The 22,543-nt window shown below is 45.8% G+C and overlaps 2 protein-coding genes across 2 annotated transcripts in view; one reads left to right on the top strand and one right to left on the bottom strand.

Annotated features, from left to right (window-relative positions):
- Positions 1-3,901: 3,901 nt before the first annotated feature.
- Positions 3,902-18,323, bottom strand: LOC142572595 (endochitinase-like). The gene is made up of 9 exons (XM_075681818.1): positions 18,200-18,323; positions 16,838-16,929; positions 14,630-14,920; positions 11,704-11,966; positions 9,877-9,980; positions 9,054-9,177; positions 7,840-8,031; positions 5,768-5,887; positions 3,902-4,539 (listed from the first exon to the last, which is right to left on the bottom strand). Exons 2-9 carry the CDS (start codon positions 16,902-16,904, stop codon positions 4,387-4,389), a joined length of 1,314 nt encoding a protein of 437 aa, XP_075537933.1. The 5' UTR covers positions 16,905-16,929; positions 18,200-18,323; the 3' UTR covers positions 3,902-4,386.
- LOC142572598 (uncharacterized) overlaps positions 13,423-22,543 on the top strand; it is a 291,788-nt gene continuing 282,667 nt past the window's right edge. Inside the window, exon 1 of the mRNA XM_075681822.1 lies at positions 13,423-13,600. Coding sequence (XP_075537937.1) covers positions 13,491-13,600 — 110 coding nt within the window. The 5' untranslated portion in view covers positions 13,423-13,490. The remainder of the gene's footprint in view (positions 13,601-22,543) is intronic.

The raw sequence follows: 22,543 nt of genomic DNA, 5'->3' as shown, positions 1-22,543 counted from the left end.
TTAAGCATTTTGACTTCTCGTGGAAGTAATGGCTGCCTCATCTATTATTGTAGCTCATTGGTTAGAATTGTGCTATCTACCATAGGCAATTAAAAAAAAATTGGTGCTGCTAATGAAACACCCTATACAGGGTGCTAGCGCTGATGACAGTCTGTTACTGTTTTATAGGGCAGATGACCGGTAATGCATTATGGTTCAAAGTCCAGTAGAAAATTATTTTAGTAGGTCACGACCTAGAATTAAAAAGAAGAATATGTGGTGCTGAACGTCGAGGGAAAAAAAAAAGAGTCGTTGAAGTTTCCCAATCAGATGGAGTGGTGAGGTTAAGATAATTAGGGTCTAAGATCTCCAGTATAGCTGGGGTTCTCTGGAAGATATTTTTGTCCTGCAGTAGGCTTCAATATGCTGATGGTAACGCCTATAATTTATCAAAGGGTGAACAAGTGTGAATGCGTCATAGACGTGAGTTGAGGTGGAAACTGTGTTTGCAGGTAGCTCACAGATTGTATGGAGTGTAACCGCTTTGATTTCAAAAATAGTGAGTCACTACAGGCAGGCGCCTCTGTCATGAAAATCGTGAGTCAGCCACCACCTGCTAGTTGCAGGCGCGCATATGGTTGGGCTCTTTGAACTCTTATGCTGCCATCCACATTAAACATATCACGAGAATTGCATGAAACAGTGAAAGCCCAATGGAGTACAGCTGACGCCATGAAAAACGCGAATATAACTCGCATCTCTGGCATTTACGCATACTTTAGATACAGAGGCACTCTCTTCGCGTCCATTATATTGAATTTAAAGAGCACTCTTTTAAGTTTTAAATAACGTGATTTTTGATAAGCTCATTTCGACGTTACCATAGTGACGCCCTTCATAGAGCGCAAGAAAAATCTTATAGAATTGCTTTGCGCATTTGTTGCTTAATGAATAATTTTCAACACATCGAGACCATTCGCTTCAGAGAGGGTGGTAATGTTAACATTTACAGGGCGGCTAAATATTATGGCGAACTAAGTGCTATAGGACAGTCTTTCAGAAATACATGTTTGCAAGGTGCCGTTTATATTACATCCAAACAGCGCACAAACATAACTAGGCGCAACTTTCCACATATCGAGGGCAGAGACAGCAGCGTGAGAGCACACCAACTGGTGGTGTTTGCAGGCTGCTTATAACGCTGCGTCTCGGTAGTGTGATAAGTTAGATACACACGGGGTGGTTCGATGCGAGAATTTGTTGAAATTGAGTAGCTAGCAGCAATTACTTCGCAGCTGCAACTTTTCTTGCCCCCTTTGTGCTTTGCTTCACTCGCCGGACAGCTCCTGCGACCACTTGAATATTTGAAAGCCAGGGTGGCTGGCTCATTGGCTGTGGCGTTTTGCGGCTGACCACGTGGTCGCAGGTTCAATACCCGACTGCGGCTGCGGCATTTTGATAGGGGCAGGATGCAGTGACCCTTGCCTACTGGGTTGAAGAAACTCAGCGGTTACAATTAATCCGGAGCCTTCCAGACTGCCGTCTTTCTTACGTCACGTGTTGCCTCAGGTCCGTCCGTCCGTCCGTCCGTCCATCCGAGGAAAGACACAGAAAGCACATACATTACGTAACGGTGTTGTACTGGCATGGATCGGCGTACAGGTACTAGACCGAGCCACCAGTCTGTAGTTTCAGCTAATGCCCGACCCCGATAGCTGGTGTTTCAACGACGACTGTCTCTGAACATTACGCTAATTCAGGGGATTGGAGATAATACATTTCCCGGACAATATTGGTACCAGTCGTGAATATCAATCTTCGTGCGTAATTGCAAATAGCAATAATAAATGAAATATTTTTGCTTTCTTAGCTTAAAATTAGCATCATTGCTGACCATGTTGTAATGTCAGAATTGAAATCAGCCAGTACCAAAGCGTAACCATTTGCTAGGCGATCTGCTGCGTAGCACCTGTTTTGAGAAGTGCGGATACAAAATGGGAGGCGAAATGCATTGCTGCTTCAGTTAACGCATTGAGGCACTGCATTTTCCAGAGTCTGGAACCGTGTTAACTCGAGAAGCAATGTATTGAACAACAAATTTTGAGTCCGTATCCCATTTTTTCATTTTCTCTCCCTTTTCTTTTTTCTTTACAAATGTAGGTTGCTTTTAAAAACCAATTTATGTTTGCACATTGTGTTACAGAGGCCAGTTTTGCCAGGAAGCAGCGAACTCCGACCAGTGGCAGCGCAGAGAAGGCGACAGCGAACCAAAGCGCTTTCAACGCTTGGCTCGCCGGCAAGAGTACGATGCCTCCAACAGAGAAGTTCCACGTGAAGTGCATCGATGGACAACTGTTCGCATTGTGGCGATAGTCCACATGCAACTCCGGTGCATTGACATTGATATATATTTACAGGTGTCATTATTTCGTTCTAACAGGCACATCATTTCGATTATTAGGCTCGGTTTAGTAGCGCTGGCTTGTTCGCTATTGAAGAGCGCGCATGTTTCGCTTTGATCATGATTTCTAGTGAGGGCAGTCCAGGAAGCAGATATGTCGACAGATAAAGCGATGTCCAAGCCAGCCATTGCAATGAAGTATCGCTATAAGGTACCTATTACCAAACAATCACTAAGGCACCCATAATAACAAGGATGCATATTTATATGATAAATGTGTAATGTCATATTGTTGGATACAATGCGTACGTACTCTTTCATATGCTTTTGTATATTTGTGCTTTGTACATATCATACTAAAATTATTTCATTTATATCTTGTTGTGTGCTCCAAACTACATCGCTGTAGGGGAGGTTTGTTATCATGAAACTCACCCTCAAAACAGTGCCCTCACCCTCAAAGATTGCCGTGCGACTGGCCGCTCGAGACGCTTTGCGTGTATTTGCGGGCTTCTTTCACGCTCGGAAAAACACTTTCGTGCAGCGCGCATTGAGCAACAGAAAGCTGTATCAGGAGTTTTTCATGTTGCTGTACAATTTTCTCATTTACACTTTTCATCTAAATATATTTGAGAAGGTGATCAGTTAATGAAGGCATTATGTAATTACGCGGAATGCAAAAAATAATATGAGCATCTCCAAGCGACGGCAAACAACATCACCTTGTTTCTGACCAGCTACCTGGCATCTGCATATTTTTAAATCTCGCTGCATGATAGTTGGGACACCCTGTATACAAAAGGTTTTCAGACGTCAGCAAGGTGTCAGCAAAGGTTTTGATGAGGGGAGGAAGAAGCGAAGCTTCAGCCCAGAAGCAGTCTTACGACAAAGGGGATTCAAGTGTTTCAAGTCTTAGTACTTTTCTTTAAGGCTGCGGCTTCCCCTATTAGTCCAATTGACGAAATGAAGTCTCCATCTTTCTGTGACACCCTTGCCTTTATTTTTGAAGAACAAGGAAAGAAACTACAACATAATTGTATACAGACGAGAACACTATTCAACGCATAAGGGCGTTCATTTTAATATCACCCCGAAGCTCGCCGGCAGCACTTACGTGTGCAGCAAGCGTTCTCTCCTTCCTGGTGTGTATGCTAGCAAGACACTTGCTTTACACGTTTGCTTGCCATAGCGCTGCTACAATGAACTTCATTACTTGCGTTCTAACCGAATTGGCGCAAGGACATGGTTGGTGTATTTGAAAGGACACCCAAAAGCCTTTTGAAGCATTTGTTAAACATAGGAAAAATCACTGGTAGTAAGCCAAAGTCCGCTTTAAGTGGTACCGTTATGAGCCGGCTCGGCTGGGTAGCGGTTCTTAAACTAAACAGTTGATATATAAACGGTTCCCCGCAGCTTTGACTTTGAGGAAGTTTTGGCAATGTATCGGTCGTCCAGTACATGCCATCGCTTCATCAACTGCAATTTCGCTTGCAAACGCATTGGAAAAGACACTACACAAACTCTTTGTGACCCGCCTTTATTGTCATTGCGTGGATGATTTCCATGGCACAGCTAAATCATCACGTGTGTACTGCAATATGCATTCCAAGCATTGCGGCATCTGTGGCAATTATACATTTCTGATAATCAAACAATGTGAAACAGTTGTTCATGTTCTAAACGAATGAGCTACGAGCCACAGCTGCTCACGCGTTTTTGTATCGAACGTAAAATAATTACGATTCTGGCTTGTGCTTAGCAACGCCACTGTGATGTGTTGCTAGTCTAATGAGAAGTGCGCCAGCGCAGAGGAGGGGCTGCATTTTTTGGCGGTGAAGGCGCTGGCATGGCTCGCTTTGGTGTTTTCATGAAATGTCAATCGATACGCAGGGGTAAAAGCATGCAGTCTGTTCGCGTCAAAATGAATATCATTCCTGAAGTTGCTGTGCTTGACAAAGTGACTAGGTTGCCACGATCCTCCTGACTGCGACTGCGGATGTCGACCTTCAGGCCGACACAGGGATCTCGTTCTTTTCGCTCAAACCGTTCTTGATGGTCTTGAGGAGGATGTTGGGTTCACCGCAGAAGCCCCGGAAGTCGTCCAGATCATTGTTGAACACGTAGACACCACGGTAGCCCTCTTGTTGAAGGAAGTCAATCTGGAAGAATAAGCAAGCGCAAATTTGAGCACCTCTTTTACCTCTTAAATTTTTCGCGCAAAGTTACAAAGCCACTTCCTGTGCAGCTGTAGATGTCACCCGAACGCTTTAGGCAGTTCATATATACAGGTTAATGGTTAATTATAGCTTCAGGAAGGGAGAAACGAGAAACGTTGAGTTGACAAGGCCCTTACGTCTGATAAAGAACTGGCAGAAATTTTCCATTTTGAGCACTTCCTGTGATTGCAAGAGGTGCTTTCTTGTCAATGCAGCGCTTGTGTTGTTCAGTCTTGTCCGTGTCATATTTTTGCGCTCTTCTAATTTTACTATATTCACATATATAGGGTTCGCCACAACACTCCATGGATATTATGGAAATATTTCCGTTTTCCAGTGCATGCCATCACTGCGCAGCAAGAGCAGGACCACACTGAAACTTTTCCGGTAGCCAGAGACAGACGCCAGTTTTTTAGAGGTTGGCACGGATGCTAATTATGCGATTTAGAGCACGAGATGGACAGAACAGCACCCAATGCCATTTGTATCCTTGACGCGGGATTGTCGCAGCCCTAAGGAGAGGCATAGAACGTCACGGCGATTTCGTATCTTCTGTGGTACACGAACGCGAACGTCAGCAGTGAGCAAACGACCATTAAATCGAGCCGTGGATCAATTCATAACATTATGCGACATAAACCCCACGAAACTAAAGCAGTACGCTGGTTATTTTATGACGTCTCAACAGGGAAACCAGTTTTTTTAACAAAGCAATTGTTAATCAATGGTAAAATATGTTTTACTTTACGTTTCCTACAAGATGAAAACTACTACTACTACTAATAACAACAAGAACAACACCAGCACAGAATGACACGGGAGAGCCCCAACAAGGAAGGAGACTGACATTTTTGGCAAGAGTTGCAGGTGGAATAGTCAAAAAGTTTTTTTTTTTTGAGATAAACCAACTAGCTGTATCCTAACAAAATACGACCTACTTGCAGTCAGAGGCAAGAAAGAACGATTATTAAGCATCTAACTTGCAACTGATAGCTCAACTTCTGCTTGATTACTATAGATCAGCAATTGGTTGTTCACGGCGTCGCTGCACCTATAGCATCTGTCCGTTAGGGTAGCACGGGCATCAATAAAGTAAAGTAGGAATTTGCAAAATTGTCATGCCGATGCATAGTCCAGCTTGCGTTAGGCGTACGACAGGGGTTATGCGTACCTTGTGCTGAATGCTGACAGCATCCTCGTAGCCGATCCACTGGTCCCTGTAGTAGACGTACGGGCACTTGCCTTCGTCGTCGAACTCTCGTTTCCAGTTTCCTTTCAAGTTAAGGCAGATCTGAAATGTCGAACGACAGAACGAGATTAATTTAAATTATAGGGTTTTACGTGCCAAAACCACTTTCTGATTATGAGGCGTGCCGTAGTGGGAGACTCCGGAAATTTCGACCACCTGGGGTTCTTTAACGTGCACCTAAATCTAAGTACACGGGTGTTTTCGCATTTCGCCCCCATCGAAATGTGGCCGCCGTGTCCGAGATTCGATCCCGCGACCTGGTGCTTAACAGCCCAACACCAGATTAATTTATCGATATATGGCGTGCTGGGGGGTCTACGCGTTTCTTTGTGCGTCATATTCTTGTCAAAATGACAAGAAAGTACGGAGGAGGCTATAGACTGCGTCAACAAGTCAAGGGGTTGAAGGGAGTGAAACATTCTGGCACAGGTTTCCAAACCCTTGCGATTCAAGATTGTGGCTCTTGCTTGAGGCCCACATCAAAGAAAACGGAAATGTGACTTGCTTTGACATGGGGGTCTGAAATAATGCATGGCTATACATCACGGTGCGGGCATGGTGTGTCACGTCTACAAAGACCGCATGCAAGCATGTGCGACCACAAAGTTCGCGTCCCGGCAGTTTTAACAGTGCCACACGAGGTAGATATCGAGCTTGAGGGAGATATACAGGAAAGTTGTGCGTTTTCTCCGGGGCCGTGTTCTGGACGCGCACGACGAATTCGACAAATTAAGATTTTTACCGCTTCCCTTCCTTTGAGCAATATTTCGGGACAACACGTCAGAATTCCCCCGTGACAGCATAGGCATGTTTGTGCAGACTTTAGAGTAACGCCGTCTGTTGACCTCATTGTATGAATTGCGAGATGTGGCCCTTAAAAAAAAAATTCTGAGGATTTACGTGCCAATACCGCGATATGGTTACGAAGTACTCCCTATAGTGGGGTGCTTTGGATTAATTTTGATCACCTGGGTTTTTTTTTTTAACGTGCCCCTAAATCCAAGTACACGAGCGTTGTGCGAAAAATTTCGCAGCATTATCTTATTCATTCGTCCATTTCAACGTCATGCTTTAAAAAGCAATGTGGCGCTTCGACCGCCATTGTCAGTGTGCATCCTGAATATACATGACCGGCAACGTAACGCGCCGTTTTCGCAGCGTCATTATTTGCGCTCTGACGCATCTTCGCTGAACATTCAAGGTGCAGGTGCCGGCGAGCGAGCAGCTGTACAAATTAAATAGATCGAGAGACAGAGGACACGAGGGCGCGTTGCTTTACGTTGTGTTTGATCATTGCCGCTCGCACGTGAAATCACGTGCGAACCGCAATGTGAACCAACTGTGGGTGCGGAAATTAAAATAGAGCACCGCAGCCATGGACAACCTGTAGCGACAGAACGAAATGGACAGACAATGCACATGGGATAACGTTGGTGGCCCACTTAGAATCCTGCGAAGATCGATGTTCAACAATGATGAATCCTTTGCAGACAAGTAAAAGCGTTATTTCAAGGATGGGTGTATTTACAGTGCCTAGGAAACGATACCTTCTCCCAGGTTAGGCCGAGTTAATGTTTTTCAGTGTCAGTAGTTTTCGATACCGAAGATCTTCTATTACAATTCTTACACGTATCATTAAAAGCAAGGGCAGATGAAGTTACTCAGTGCTAACTGCGTAACCATCTTCAAATGTGAACTAAAGAGATTCACGAGACAAAATTCAATTTAACATTCAATAACTGATGTTGCACAGCTATTATACGGTCTTGGATGCCGAGTTTTAGGACTGGAGATTGTTACCGACAGGCTCTTACGCAGCGCCTCTTCTCGCCGTGCACGCTCACACGATCACGTGAAAGACTTCTTCGCATTCGCTTCTGTCGATTCGCAACCTGTGCTGTAACAGTCCGAACGTTCAGTTCTCGTGAAACGTGTACGCGTCTTTTGCGACATCCGCGACGGAGATCGAAGGAGAGCCGCTCGGTTGCACTGACCTCGTAGTAGGCGAAGACCTCGTTGCTCCTGACAAAAGGCCCGGCGTGCGGCGGCACATCGCGGTTGATGAGGGCGTGGAGGCCGTGCTGCTGCGGATCGAGCAGCGTGAATCCCCGGCCGAAGAAGGCGATGCCCATCACCACCTTGGACTTTGGCGCTCCGCCGCTCACGATGCGGGCAAGGCCGTCTTTCTGCGGGAAAACAAGCAAACGGGTGCGCGTGATCGGAAGGTGTGCCCGAGCAACAGATTGCTCTGTACTCGTAAAAGTATGCTGAAGGCTACACCCGCAAGGACAAACAGCAACAGCAAGAACAATAACGCTCAAAGTATAGGAACTTGTGGAAACGCCGAGAGGCAGAGGAAAGTGAACTAAACGCGAATTTGAGCTGCGTGGCTCTCTGCGCAGGGGTGAAGGCACTGAAATCGACAGTTCTATCAAATGATTTGATTTCAAAAACGGAATTTAAGGGCGATATCATTCGGAAGAAAGCCCAGAAGTCGGCATGATGAGTGCACGGTTCTGGCCCTCTACTCGGCATGGAAGAGAAAAAAGAAAAAAAGAGAAAGATGGTGACGGTAGAGGCAAAAAATAATTTTAACAAATGTAAGAGGGTGCTAATATCGAGCATGCAAATGTGTACGCAATTGAACGATCAATGTACTATAGCAGTGAAGCCAGGTGAGCACGTTGCGAATCCGGTTACTGTCCAAGATGAAGTGTTCTGGTAATGACTGATGGGACCGCCATTAGTGGCCATATTGGTCAGTGACACACATCACGTGCTCATTCCTTTTCTGGTATGACACGATCATAACAGTTGCGTGTGCGTAGACGTGCAAGCCACAACTACGGTGAACACTATCGTGTGTGTATGTATATATATATATATATATATATATATATATATATATATATATATATATATATATATATATATATATATATATATATATATATATATATATATCCCTGCTACGTTTGCGATTTTGAAGTTACGAGACTGCATATGGTATATGTCACGTTCAAAGAAAAAAATGCTTGTTGCATGTCAGTGTCCGGTCGTGCATTGCGATTTGTTTATTTGCAGATAGTGTTAAATGCTTACGTAAAATAAAGCCCTCTTCTGCACAAGAAGGCGCGTATTTAATAAATAAAGTAATCTTGGCTAGGCTGGTCTAAAGGCCCAGCTGTAAACTCTCATGTGCACTTACCACATTCAGCGTTACTTGCGGGCCGACGTCAATAGACCTGGAGTAGAGTGGAGTGTGGACGTCTGTGACACCGTTCCAAGCTCCCCTGAGATCGTAGGCCTGTGCATTGATCCAGTCGACGTACCTGAGGGCAGATGATGAAGAGCAACAAACCGTTGTACCTTCGACGAGGGGATATTTAAAGCATGGAGACAGCGTTGTTCATCATGAGATTCAATGTCAACTCATTTGTAGTGTGGAATATTTTTCATTAAGTGCGGTTTCCGGTGTCAGCTGGCTACATCCTATAGTTGCAAAGGGTGTAATCTCACTACGCCACAGGATCCCCGAGCACCCGAGACTGGATGTTATTTCTTTTGACACCCGTTCACAGAAAGAGCTGTTTGAGCAGCCCTGTAACTCGAGTGCAAATATTTTTGTCCATAAATGCTGGCAGTACGAAGTCTAGCAGGGGTGTTGTGGGTGCTTCGTGCTGTCAGTATACTTGTCTTTCAACTCCTTTTTCTTGCCGTTAAATAAGTTGAAGCATTTAGCCCAACAGTCGTGCTGCATTTAGGCGCTGGAATATTTAGCTCTGACTGAGCACGCTGCCCCATTTCAAACGCAACGTTCCACTCCGCATCCTCATTTGATTTAAGAACGACGTTTCTTTTCCAACGTTTTCGTCGTTATAGATACGCAAATTAGCAAACAGTAAACATAAAAAGAAATGAGCTGTTTCTTGGGGTGTAAGAAATAAATAAAGTGGCCTAAAATACGTATTACAGGGCTTATCAATGGCTGCCGTTAGTACCAGCGCATGGATTTATAGCACGCCACTCACTTGGAAATTTCTGGAATGTTGTATCCGGGATTAAGGAACTCATCGGTAACTGGCATGACGACCGTGAGCAACAGGCCTTTTCCTTCGAAGGCACCAGCCAGCTCCTGTTGGTGAGAAAAAAAAGAAGGTAGACTGGAATTAATACACACACCTTTGTTATTTGTCACAGGAAAAGGGTTCAAGCTCACGATCTCCGCACTCATAAATACTGCATGGTTACAGTGGCAAGGCGTTAACGCGGACGTTGTTTCCAGAGCACCAGGAGTACACCGCTTGAAGCTTCACCTTGTAAAGCGGCTTCACTTTAGTGAATGCATGTACCTATGCAGTCTTTGATTACTACGTGACGCATTTTATGCTGAGTGATAGGCCGACACATCCAAAATAGCGAAAATACTGAACCGAAGTATGAACCACGATTATCCTCATCCCTTATTGTGAGTGGGACAGAGTGAGATACACGCATACATAAGTATTTGACGGCCTGACGAAGACAAGTACCCATTCCTTGTTCGATATTTCTTGCTCGTGTGGCCATTCTTGGTAATGACTAACAGTTATCAAAACCTTTTTACTCACTTGCTTTCTTATGAGATCACGAAACATCTGACATAATTTTCAAAGATGCATTTGCTGCCAATGACATGGACGAGTAAAAGACGGCTGACCAAATAAAGGGCGAAGAGCAAGAAGAAAAACAATGAGAAAGAGTGCTTATATGATGAGCAGCAAGATTTACTTAACTTTTATCGCGCAAGAACGAACGCGACCGCATAACGCTCTTCAAAAATCCGTTTTTTTTTTTCGTTGTTGAGGTTGCAATTGCGCATTCACATGTGCATTTGTACTCATACTTTGTCGGTGTACATTTTACCATCGTATCGCATGCAATGCCACCCGACTGATGCTCACCAATGTAGTTTCTTCCTCAATTATACTTGTGACCAAACTTATGTTACTCAAGCTGCGGCAGGCCTGTTTCGCGCACTGAGAACGTTGCCGGCGATGCGATCAGGCTGGCGATTCCCAACTGGCTATTTTGGTGAAGATACGCATTGTAGTTTCGCAACGTAATCGTGTAACTCTTGTTTTTAGAGTAGTTCGCAACGGTCATCGTGTTTTCTGCAGGCCTAGTTGCAGCTATGCACTCGAGAAGCAAAAAAAAAAAAAAAAGGAAACGAAGTGCTACGCCTCTTTATTGCAGCCGCCGCCACGACACGACTCAAGAGAGCGCGTGACGACCCATTAGTCACCTTGTCTGGTGGGAACATATCGTAGCCTTGAGAGCTTGGGTTGCGTGCGTCGTTTTACGCAGTCACAAAGTTTTCTAGATTTTGTGCGACCAATTTTGTGCAGCATTACGGAAGCTGAAAGCGCGAGAAGGCTTAACCGCTCCTGAACAAGACAAAGCAGGCCGGCCACTCCGAGTGCTCCCAGATAGTGAGTGCGCCATGCACTGGATCAAGCCAATTTAATGGGCCTAGCTTGAAGGGTCGTAGATACTTAGCTCTACGTGGCCGCCAGCGAGGCAAAAGGAATATACACAGGTTAGGAAAGCGCGAGCGGTTGTTGCAATGTGATAATGCGATAATAGTACCATAGCTCCAGCTATTCGCATGCTAGAACGTCCACAGTGCCCTGGGAAATAGGAATAATAGAAATACGAAGGGTCTTGTAAGACGAATCTGTTTTATAATTGCTGACTATTTTCTCCGTCTCTTCGCTAAACTGGCAGTAGCCGATTGTTGCTTTTATCCTGCTGCACAGAACTGGTGGAACTACATGCGTTGTGCGTTCGTTTTCCCACTATCGCCCACTCCTCCTCACCCTGATGAGGCTGGCGTAGTTTTCCTTGTCGCGTGGCGATCCTCCGCGGTAGGAGACGCCAGGGAAGCGCCACGCCATGTCCACGCCGTCCAGGTTGTACTCCTTCATCCAGAGCAGGACGCTCTCGATGAAGAGCGCCCTCCTGTCAGCTTTACTGACGAGCGCGGAGAAGACGCCGTGCTCTTGCTGCCAGCCGCCAACCGACAGGAGCGTCTTCAGCTGCGGGTACTTGGTCTTTATGGCCGTGAAGTTTTTGAAGAGTTCTGGGAAGAAGGCATTAGGTATCGGTTGAGCGCTGAATATTCGCAACAGACTGCTCCCAAAAGGCACCGACTCGTGCAGGTTGCACATCATGGTGCCGGTTTCAGGAAAGGTGCTAGTATATTTGAGATTTGTAGCTGGTGCGTTGAGTACGTAGATGAGTACGTACGATGAGAGCTGGTGCTATACAGGACGCACGGACACAGAAAACTTAGTGTCGCGCTTGGAACTGCCGAAGCAGTAAAACGGCTCAAAGGAGTCCCTGCGCCTTGCGCTCGCATTTCTACGTGACACCGGCTCGCAGACAATTTGGTCGATCGCTTCTATTTTGACTTCAAGCGCATGAATTGGCTAGCTTGCAGGCCTTAAACACAAGTGAAATATACCATCACCACCAATACGGCCGACATTGATGGATACCGTCAAAAGGTTTGGATTATAGGACGGCTAGAGGCGCGATCATTCGACCTAAATGCTGGTACGTATACAGGGTGTTTCACGTAACTTGAACCAAAAATAAAAGAAAAAATGTGCTTAACCGCAACTGAATAAAACCAACGTCGTACAGCTTGCCGTCATGGGGCGCTCCTTAGGATACATATATATTGCGCTTACTTAGTTAATTAACTAAGATCAATCATCAAAATTTTTAATATTCCCTTTAGGGCCAAGCGCGTTTCGTTAAGTTGTAGAGGGGATTCAGAAATGGCCGATTCAGTTATTGTGTGGCACCGTACATGCCGACTTCTTCCGGCGTTAAAAAAAAAAAAAGCCGACGAAACATTAAATAAAACCACGTGACTGCGCTCATGCCCTATCCTATTGCTGCGCGCTCAACCGTACGGCGGTGCTTCCTGTGTACCACCGCTAAAGGTGCTGACGCACTGTGAAGCCGATGCGTAGAGCCACAGCCGCCCACTTCGCCACAGTCCGCGCGCGCGGTTATTTCGCACGAAGCCCGGTTGAGAGCGCTGCAATAGGGTAGCGCAGTCACGTGGTTTTATTTTATATTTCGCGGGCTTTATTTTAACGCCGGAAGAAATCGCCACGCAGCGTGTACGTCGCTACAAAAAAATCGGATTGGTTGTTTTCGAATGCCCTCTACAAGTGGCCGAATGCACTTGGCCCTAAAGCGAATGTAAAAAAAAATCAATTAATCTTCGTAATTAACTAATTATGTGCAATACAAAAGAAGCGCTATGGAGCGCCACATGACGGCAAACCATATGTCGTTGGTTTCATTCAGTTGGAGTTAACGTTTTTTTTTTTTCAAATCCTTGGTTCGAATTACTGAAACACCCTGTATATGGGTCCACGGCTTCTGAAATTGGGGAACACAAAGTCACGAATTTGCCCATAGATTCGCAGATTTTGATTACATTTAGGTCACGTGCCGGCGCAACCTACGTCACCGTGGCGCACAGTCCTTGCGAACATGCGCAGACGTTGCCGGCGAACTGCAATGGTCGGAGCGAGGTGACAAGGTTTAGCACCTCGCAATTCTCTCTTTACAAGGAAGCCAATGGATGCGCATTTATGTTGCTGTGCTTATGCGGGCAGACCAAAGAAGCACGGGGATCGGCTACTACAAGCACAGCCCTGGTATCACAAGGAATGTATCACTGCATTCCACCAGGTAATGACCGCCATTATTACAACACTGACTTAAACGCGCTCGACAACGCTGACTTGAACGAACAACCTAATTCTGTATCGGTGGAAATTTGACGTATACCGTTATGATAAATATGTTGTGTAAACAAAAATTATCTCTATGTTACTGCCCCGTGTCGTATCACTTTTTGGCGGGGTTCGTTTTTTTTTTTGTCAATTCGAAAGCTTGTCCTGCGGCATAAAACGTGTGATTAAAGTAATTTTATGTACACGTATATAATTGGTTGTGTTCGATGCAGTCCAACAGCGATCTATGGCGCGTACTATACATCCAAAGATGGTAGCCAGGCGGGTGGCTTCGGTGCAATCTCCCGATTGCTGCTGTCACTTCTATGGCGAAGCAGGCGTGTATGATCAGACTGCAGGCCCGCCACGAATAGGGCTGTACGCGTACGCCAGCGATTCATCCGGAAAGTACCGCAATACACGTAGAAGGAAGGGACGCATTCTTTTGCCCGCGTGATTAGATTAGGCGACCGACGACAGCGCTGGCCGCTATCAATGTGAGTTTTGTGCTACTTGCCTTTTCTGGGCAGCAGTTCGTCCAGTAAAGAATTAGAGTATCATGTGGAATTTTGTAAATGTGTTTAGTTCTTTACATTCAATGAAGGGTAGTATATTCACGCAGACCGAACATTCTTGGGCCGCCGGATATTTTTTTGGCTTTATTTCAAGGCTTCGTTACGATGTGTATACAGAACTCACAAGAAATAGCGTTTCGGTGCTTGATTACTCATTTTACCGTCATGCTTTGTCTGCGCCATGTAGGACAGAGGGCCGGACTATGCGAAGGAAAAGTGATAACCCCTACATGTGATAGCCATAGACGGTACCCGTGGCATTCCATGCGAGACATGACACTCGAAACGTGCTATGCGTCTCCGAGCCGCGAACACTGCACACACAATACTGAGACAATTGGCCGCCTTCGCGAGAAGATCAAATGGCGGCAGGATTTTCTGCGCCGCAAGAACCGGTCAAGGCTGCTCACCCCTGTTGCTCTCGTATTCAGGCACCTCGCTCCTGAGCTCCCAGGTCTCCGGGTCGATGCCCGCGTAGGCGAAGTTGACGTGCGTGCACAGGTCGCCCGGGATGTTGTTGACGCCGTAGTTGGCAGGGTGGGGCCGCGTGTTGGCCCAGCCGTAGTAGTAGCACACTATCGGCGCCGGACCTCCCGACCGCGCGCCCGAGCGAGTCGTCGTCGATGTGGTGGCGTTGGCTGACGCTGGGGTGGACGACGAGACCGCCGCCGTGCTTGCTGTTGATATGCCTGTGCCACTACCTAAACAAAACAAAAACGAATTGTAGTTACACACGTGATGTGTTGAGTTGGACTATGAACGCCACCATAGCGTACGCCGCAAATCATAAATGATTGCGCGCTATTTTTTGGGGGGTTCCGATGGAAGCTCTATCTGGCACCAGGAGCTACATATTGTAGAAAGGTTGCCATTCAGACCAGTTGGTACATAGTTGAAGAAAGAAAGCGGCGGCAAAAGACAAAGGACAAGAAGAGATGCACATTGAGTCTGCGGCTTTTCTGAGAACTTTCATGCACGCTCCCACTGAAGCGGTTTGAGCTGTTTTTTATTGCTGTGCTGTTGAAGCTCAATTGTCATGATGTCAGTACCACGAATATGGGCGCAATGCCTCGTTACGAAAGCGTTTTACTGCACAAGCTGCACGACATCTTAGCAGCGCAGCTCGCGTGCTCAAGCTAAGTGCACAGAACAACCTGTGCACGCTGAGTGATGGTGCACCTGGAAATTAAATTATGGGATTTTAGGCGCCCAAACCACTTTCTGATTATGAGGCACGCCGTAGTGGAGGACTCCGGAAACTTCGACCACCTCGGTTTCTTTAACGTGCACCTAAATCTAAGTACACGGGTGTTTTCGCATTTCGCCTCCATCAAAATGCGGCCGCGGTGGCTGGCATTCGATCCCGCGACCTTGTGCTCAGCAGCCCAACACCTTAGCCACTGAGCAACAAGGGCGGGTGATGGTACACCTTTCTCCATCTCCTTGTCATCAGTTTAAGTGCTATATCGATTTGGGCTCGTAGGAATAGGAGGAATAGGGAGGAACCGATTTCTCGTTGCAGCGCGAAACTAAATGTTTTTTTTTTCTAACTGATGATTATCTTCTTGGACTAGTGCAGGGAAACTACCAGTTGACAACGTCACGAGTTGGCTTATCAAATCAGTGACATACTATTGTCATTCTTGAGGGCGACTGGCTTATGTGAACGCTTTTGACTCGCTCGGGCCCTCCGCGTGCGTGCGCGAGCTCACCGCAGCTTTCCCCATCCTTCTCTCTATCTTATCTTTCTATTCCCCCTTTCCCGTCCCCCAGGGTAGGGTAGCCAACCAGACGCATCTCTGCTTAATATCCCTATCTTCTCTCTTTGTTTTCCTCCTCGTTCGCCCTCTGCAGGAGATATCGCAAATAAAATTTACCGCCCATGGCCACTCTCGCATCGACAATGATATAGTCGCTTATCGTAGATATGGTTGCACTGGACTTGGGCTCCATCTCGGTACGCTTCTGTAGTGTTCAGCCTTCAGACTTCCAAGCTCGCCTTACTTCTGCGTCTTGTTCGTTCGCGCTCTGCCTGCTATGCTTATTATACGAGGTTTAACTGCAGTTTGCACGGCTTCCATATATTCATTTTCTTTAATCGAATTCATCCACTACATGCTATGTCCGTTTCATAGGCCAAGCCAGTCAGTTCTTTCTCCTGTATATCCATACGATAGCATTGTATGTACTGCATATAAAAAGAAAAAAAAAAAGTTAAAAACTGAACAATTCACTACTCTCTTGCCAAGATGAAAAAAAAAAAGTGGGAAGTTAGTTATGGGATTCATTATGCAAATCGAGGAACGGTAGACGGGCAAGCGCGCCGGCAAATAGCACCGCGGCCATAAGAGTCGTTTCTGCCTGCATGGCCAGCGGCGTTCGTGTGGTGACCCTCGCTTTGGACCTTGTAGTAACTATACGCTGTTGATTACCCCGCGATATTTTCTTTATTGGCTGACAATGACCGTCGTGGGCTTGGGCACTCGAGGTCCGATTTTCCTTCCCCTCTCCTTAACGTACCGCGTGCGGCCACTAGAAAAACCAGTTTCGTCGGCAACGAACGTCTAACGTTGTTGCGCGGGTGCTTTGCCCACGTTCACTACAAGTCGAGCACTCACCGTCCTGCTGGGGCATGCCAAAAGCGCAGGTCAGTAGTAAGGCGAGCGGGAGCGCAAGTAGCTTCATGGTGATTCGTTGGCCCGAGTTAGAGCTGCAAAGGAAAATTGGCGAGGAGCACCGGTGAACGCCGAGAAAAAAAAAAAAAAGAAGTGGCAACGCTTTTATTGTTTGTTGCTACCCACGCTGCTAACGTCATTTCAAATCAATAATATTCGACATTTCTTCACGCTACAAGTTTCGAGAGATGCGGCCGAGACGCAGGCGACTCTCTCTAGGGCACGCACTATCTTTCGCTCCTGCCCTTGCAACTGATGGCTGCTTTGTCTGCAAATTCGTCTAAGCGATCGCGAAAGCTGCGCAGCACCTTTGGAAATATTTAGCATGTGCGTTAGCTTCACGAACTTTGAACTGTGTGGAAAGATACCTCTCGCGAGAGAATATAGACCTAGAAATTTCCACACTTCTATAAACGTTCACTACAAAACGGTACACGCATGGATGTAGAGTTCATATGCTGGGTCAAGGGTGAGCGCATATAATTAACCACAGCTCAAGAATGACTGCGCCTTGCGATAAGCTGCCCTTGTTGCCAGGCTATAGTTGTCAGTTTTGATCGTTGCGAATTCTGAGAAAATTGCTGTTATGGATTTTAAGGTGCCAAAAGAAACGCGTAGGCTATGAGAGCTGAATAGCAATCAACAGCGCGCAGAGGTCGGGAGAGTGAAAATGCAGACACATACGAATAGTGCGAGGGCTACGTGTCTGAATGTACTGTCCCGTCCTCTGCGCGCTATTCATTGCTATTGAAATGATGCACCAACAAGCCAAAGAAGCTACGCTATGACAGTTGTCGCAGTGGGGGAACGCCGGATTAGTTTTTTTTTTTTTTGAGCATCTGCAGTTCTTTAACGCGGCTCTGATTCTAAGCACATAAATGTCTTTGCATTCTGCCCCCCACCAGACTGCGGCCGCGCCACGGCCGGAAATCGTACCCGCGACCTCACACGCTCAGCAGCAGAACGCAGCCATGTCCACTGAGACATAGCGGAAGGTGTGCGAAGTCGGTCCAATGCTTTGGTTACTAAGCGTATTTAGGGTAAATCGTGAAAAATCAAATTGTGGTGCTTGCTATCATGCTCGCTATGTGGATGAACGAGGAGCATCAGCCGGAAACAGTGCATCCTCTGTCGAAACAACTTATTCTTGTCTGAGCGCGCATACTTCCTGCGGAAGGTGTAAGATCCCGCACGGAAACCGACCCATGTACTACATACTATACACCTACATTTTCACCAACGTCGGAGACGCAAATCAGCGAACGAGACGAAAAAAATTTGAGACCGAAGCTTTGGCGCGCTCACCTGAAAGCAGTGCGAAGGCAGCAGCGTGGATCGCTGCAGTGGGAGTCGTGCGGACTGTTTATAAGCAAGAAAACCGCGACCAGTTTTGTAACGCCACGGCCAGATAGGGGGAAGACCCGCGACACACGCGTTCACGTCATTTGCTTTCACTCGCCCTCGCCAACGCTACTCCTTTCTTTTTTTTATCTCTTTTCCTCCCCCAACTCTTTCTGAACCTCGGCGCAGGCTGGCGAACGCGACGCGTGAGCAGAGCACGCAATCGATGCATTTGCGCAACGAAATCTCGAGCGGAGAATGAAAGAAGGCGGGGGCTCGTTGCCGGCGGAACTGGAAATGCATGTGGGCGATCTTTGTGTCGCGCTCGTTTCTATTTTTTTCCTTTTTTTGATCCGCCGCACGTGCGGCGGCCGATGACAGCCCGTCCGGTTCCTCGTATTCCTGTTGGCGACGGCAGTAACCTCAGATAGCGCGGGCGCACCAGAAGCCGAGGCGGGAGGATCGCATCCGCATATACGCGCGCGCTATAAATATGGCTGAACCTCGAACTCGGCGAATACTGAGAAATGAGAAACACTATACACACATTCCGGATCGTTGCGATGTGCCTGTTTAGTTTCAGTTTGTTGTTTATTCAAGATAGTTGGTTGTTAACGGTATACAGGCGAGGGTCCCAAAGTCACACGACTGCAGCGGGACCCTCGGTGAACGAGATTATTGGTACAAAATGATTAAGTAATTACAGCAGTGTAAAATTATGCAAGTAAAGAAAAAGTGACCGAAGTAGTAGGATCAATCTACGACATATTTTATTCAAAACATTCTCCAAAGCACTGATATACATATTAATCCCGGCCACGGCGGCCGCATTTCGATGGGGGCGAAATGCGAAAACACCCGTGTGCTTAGATTTAGGTGCACGTTAAAGAACCCCAGCTGGTCAAAATTTCCGGAGTCCTCCACTACGGCGTGCCTCATAATCAGAAAGTGGTTTTGGCACGTAAAACCTCAAATATTATTATTATATACATATTAAAACGGCGGTGGGCGGCTATACGTTAGCTTTTGGCTCGTGCATGCAAGCACAGTAATCAGTACTAAATGAGGAAAAAAAAAGAAGAAAATAAGACTACACGGGAACAGTAGTGCCCTGGAGCAGGCGCTTGCCTTGTTCTTTCGAGTCTTCTTTTTCTTTGTGTAATATTTAAATTGACTTAGCGCTGCAATTATGTTTACTGGTACGTGACAAATTATTGTGCACAGTAGAAGCACCTCACATTTGCCAGTTCCATAAGTTTTACGGCCTATTTAGGAGAAATTGCGAATTGTTGGGTTTTACGTGTCAAGACCACGATTTGGTGATGAGGCACGCAGTAGTGGGTGGCTGCGGATTAATGTTTACCACCAGGGGATCTTTAACGTGGCCAGGATGCACAGGATACGGGCGCCTTTTGCATTTCGCCCCCATCGAAATGCGGCCGCCGCGGCCAGGATTTGATTCACCGACCTCGTGCTTAGCGCAACGTCACAGTCGCTAAACCAACGCGGCGGGTGAGGCTAAATTGTGGGAGGGTAATCTTGGTATTTTGCATAATCGCCTATTTCCAAAACGACGTTTCCCTTTTGTCGCTTTTAGCGGTGAATTCCCCTTTCCTTCAAAGGCAGCCGGCACATCTGAGCGGCATTTGTCTCCGAATTCACTGCACAAGTGGATGCAAGCACCTTGCGCTATAGGTTACGTTTCGGAATACAATCACTTATTCGGAAATGATTGGGTGCGCGGTAGCCTCAACAAGAGACTGCGCGTGATTTACGCGGAAGCTCAAACGTGGTACAAGTAATCAGCTCTCCAAGGGGATGCTTTCGCTCAGGGCCAACTTTTCCTGTGTACTTAGATTTGCATATTCAGATATACGAGCAACGCTGAAATTCACTCATCAGGTAAGTATTAGAGCGACAATAAATGTTCTTTTTTTGGCGCCTAATATAGCCGATAGTAGTCTTTCTCAGAATCGTATTTTGTTATTTAGACTCTAGAATCGTTCGCAAAAATAGTCGGTATCGGTAAATAAAAAACAAATAAATAAAAATATTGAGACGCCATGTTGAAACCTCCTAACTCTACGCTTTAAATATAACGATTCTGCTAACTGAATCTTCTAGAGCCTGCGACGCGCCCATATTTATTGCGCCGATTCTCTTCTCACTCGCCATTTTGACTTCTTGTCGCAATGGGAGGCAATGTAGAAACAGCTGCAAATCGTGCTGCACTTGAAATAACACCGGCTGGTCACAATTAATACGGAGGCCCCTACGGCGTGCCTTATAATTGGATCGTGGTTTTGGAACGTGAAAAGCCACAATTTAATTCTTTTATTTACTTCAACTTTTTTTTTATTTGAAAAGGCTTCGCTCCCGTGACGACCAAAGTAGGAGTGGATGGATAACATAATAATTTGTTTACAAATACAGAATCAAAGTCGATAACACGAAGGTTGTTGTTATGAGATATCAGTTAATCCTTGAAGAAAACTGAATGGATTGAGCGCCGATTGCAACATAAACTATGGTAGAATAGCACGCGACATTTTGTAGCTAATTCTTACAGTAAGAGTTTATAAGAAAATGCCATTCTGTTTACACAAGTTTAGCAAATTTATCTGTCACAAATTACTGGCGTATTTCACGGCAATGTGTCGTGTCAATTTTGTCCGCTTCAGACGCCCTAACAGGTCCACCTTATTGAGCTCGGATATCCATCGTTATCGCCTACAGCTGCAGCGTTGTAACCTTGTCATTTCATTTTTATTATATTCTTTTGTATTTGGCTATAGTAGATTATAATTAAGGTTCACATAAAAATTACGTCGTAACGGTTAGCACAGTTGAATATCCCTGTTGAATATCGAAAATATCGCGCAGAGTATGTTCGTGTTATCTACCTTGCGTCCGAGCTAACATTTGCCAGTATGTTCAAGAAAAAAAAAGGAGGTTAAAAAACACGGTGCGAAATATAATAAGATTTACAGTGTTCGGCCGTCAGAAGTCTGATGACCGAACATCGCACGTCTTAAAATTGTACCTTGCACCATACTTTATAAATAATATCTTTTTTTGAACGGCTTGGCTAGCGTTAGCTGGGACACACGGTATATAGAAGATATGCCAGTTACGCATACTGTTACGTCTCAACACGGCTAGAGGCGTTAATTAGACGTTTGTCACCACGCAATCGGCGCCTACCAAGAAGTCAACGCAGCGTTGAAACCGACGCCTGGCAGATCCACTTCGTTCTATCACGCGCGTTTTGGGGCACTTTATTGCAGACATGGAAATTGTGCAAGCCCCTGAAACACGTAAACAAGAACTGTTACCGCGACCAGTAACATATAACAGGGTTAAGCTTCTTTAAACAACTAATCGTATGAACGCTAAAAATGAAAACTTTATGATAATAAGAGGGAGAGGAAGAAAATAACAGCTGCAGTGCACGGCATAGTCCATGGCATGATTTTACCCTTTCATTACAGTGCAAAATAAAACAAGAACAAAAAGACGACGTTAATAAAAGAAGAGTCGGACGCAGTATGAACACACAACAAACCGGAACTTTACTTAGAACAAAGAATAAGTGCGATAGGACAACCTGCGCGATTATACATTCAAGGAAACGCCCTTGGAGGCGACTAATTCTCGCACTCTAAAACAGAAATAGATGGGATCGACGCGCACACATCAAACTTTTCCTCAGTATAGAAAGTCTCCGCGATAAGTCAATATCTATAATCAATTTGACCATTCCCCAACTCATACAGCTATCCACATTGACGCAGCCTATTGCGTGGCAGTGGGTTCAGGATCAGCGCGTATATATGGAGTGTTTTTTGATGCTTCAGAAAAGCTCGTGAGAAAATTGAAGCATACAAAGAAATGCTTTCTTAAATAAAAATAAAAGTTGGCAGTCCTTTTAGCCTACGCTAAAGGGCATTAAGGTGAAATTCTGCGCGCTCACAAAACAATAATTAAATTGCTTTGACATTTTCACTCGAATGCGTTGCTACTTCCTACTACTTGCTTTCTCTTTAATTGTTCTCTATTTCGGTCACCTAGACATCGCCACTGGTTCTGCGTGGATAATGACGCGTTATAGCGGTCGCGGTAAGCTTGCGGAGACCATTAAGACACATAGGCAGGTTCAGTGAATGAATTCATGTTTTAACACTTCAAACGACGACGGCTGCTACATGGGCTTGTATATATTGCCACGTGGTAGTGACTGTGAAGAAAGCAGCCAAACTGAGAAAGACGAAACTAGCGTTTTATTGGGCGAACTTGTCCCTCAGAAAG

Source organism: Dermacentor variabilis, chromosome 2 (assembly GCF_050947875.1).
Source record: "Dermacentor variabilis isolate Ectoservices chromosome 2, ASM5094787v1, whole genome shotgun sequence".
NCBI classification, from domain to species: domain Eukaryota; kingdom Metazoa; phylum Arthropoda; class Arachnida; order Ixodida; family Ixodidae; genus Dermacentor; species Dermacentor variabilis.
The sequence above is the reverse complement of the archived record's forward strand: the minus strand, read 5'-3'. Positions and strand labels throughout refer to the sequence as shown.

What these genes read in the sequence shown, in the direction of transcription:
- LOC142572595 (XM_075681818.1), bottom strand. Translation starts at nt 16,904, where the DNA reads ATGAAGCTACTTGCGCTCCCGCTCGCCTTACTACTGACCTGCGCTTTT. An exon ending in TGAATACGAGAGCAACAGGG is followed by an intron (nt 11,967 to 14,629) that starts GTGAGCAGCCTT and finishes CCTTCTTCCCAG; the next exon opens with AACTCTTCAAAAACTTCACG. An exon ending in CGCAAGTAACGCTGAATGTG is followed by an intron (nt 8,032 to 9,053) that starts GTAAGTGCACAT and finishes GTTTTCCCGCAG; the next exon opens with AAAGACGGCCTTGCCCGCAT.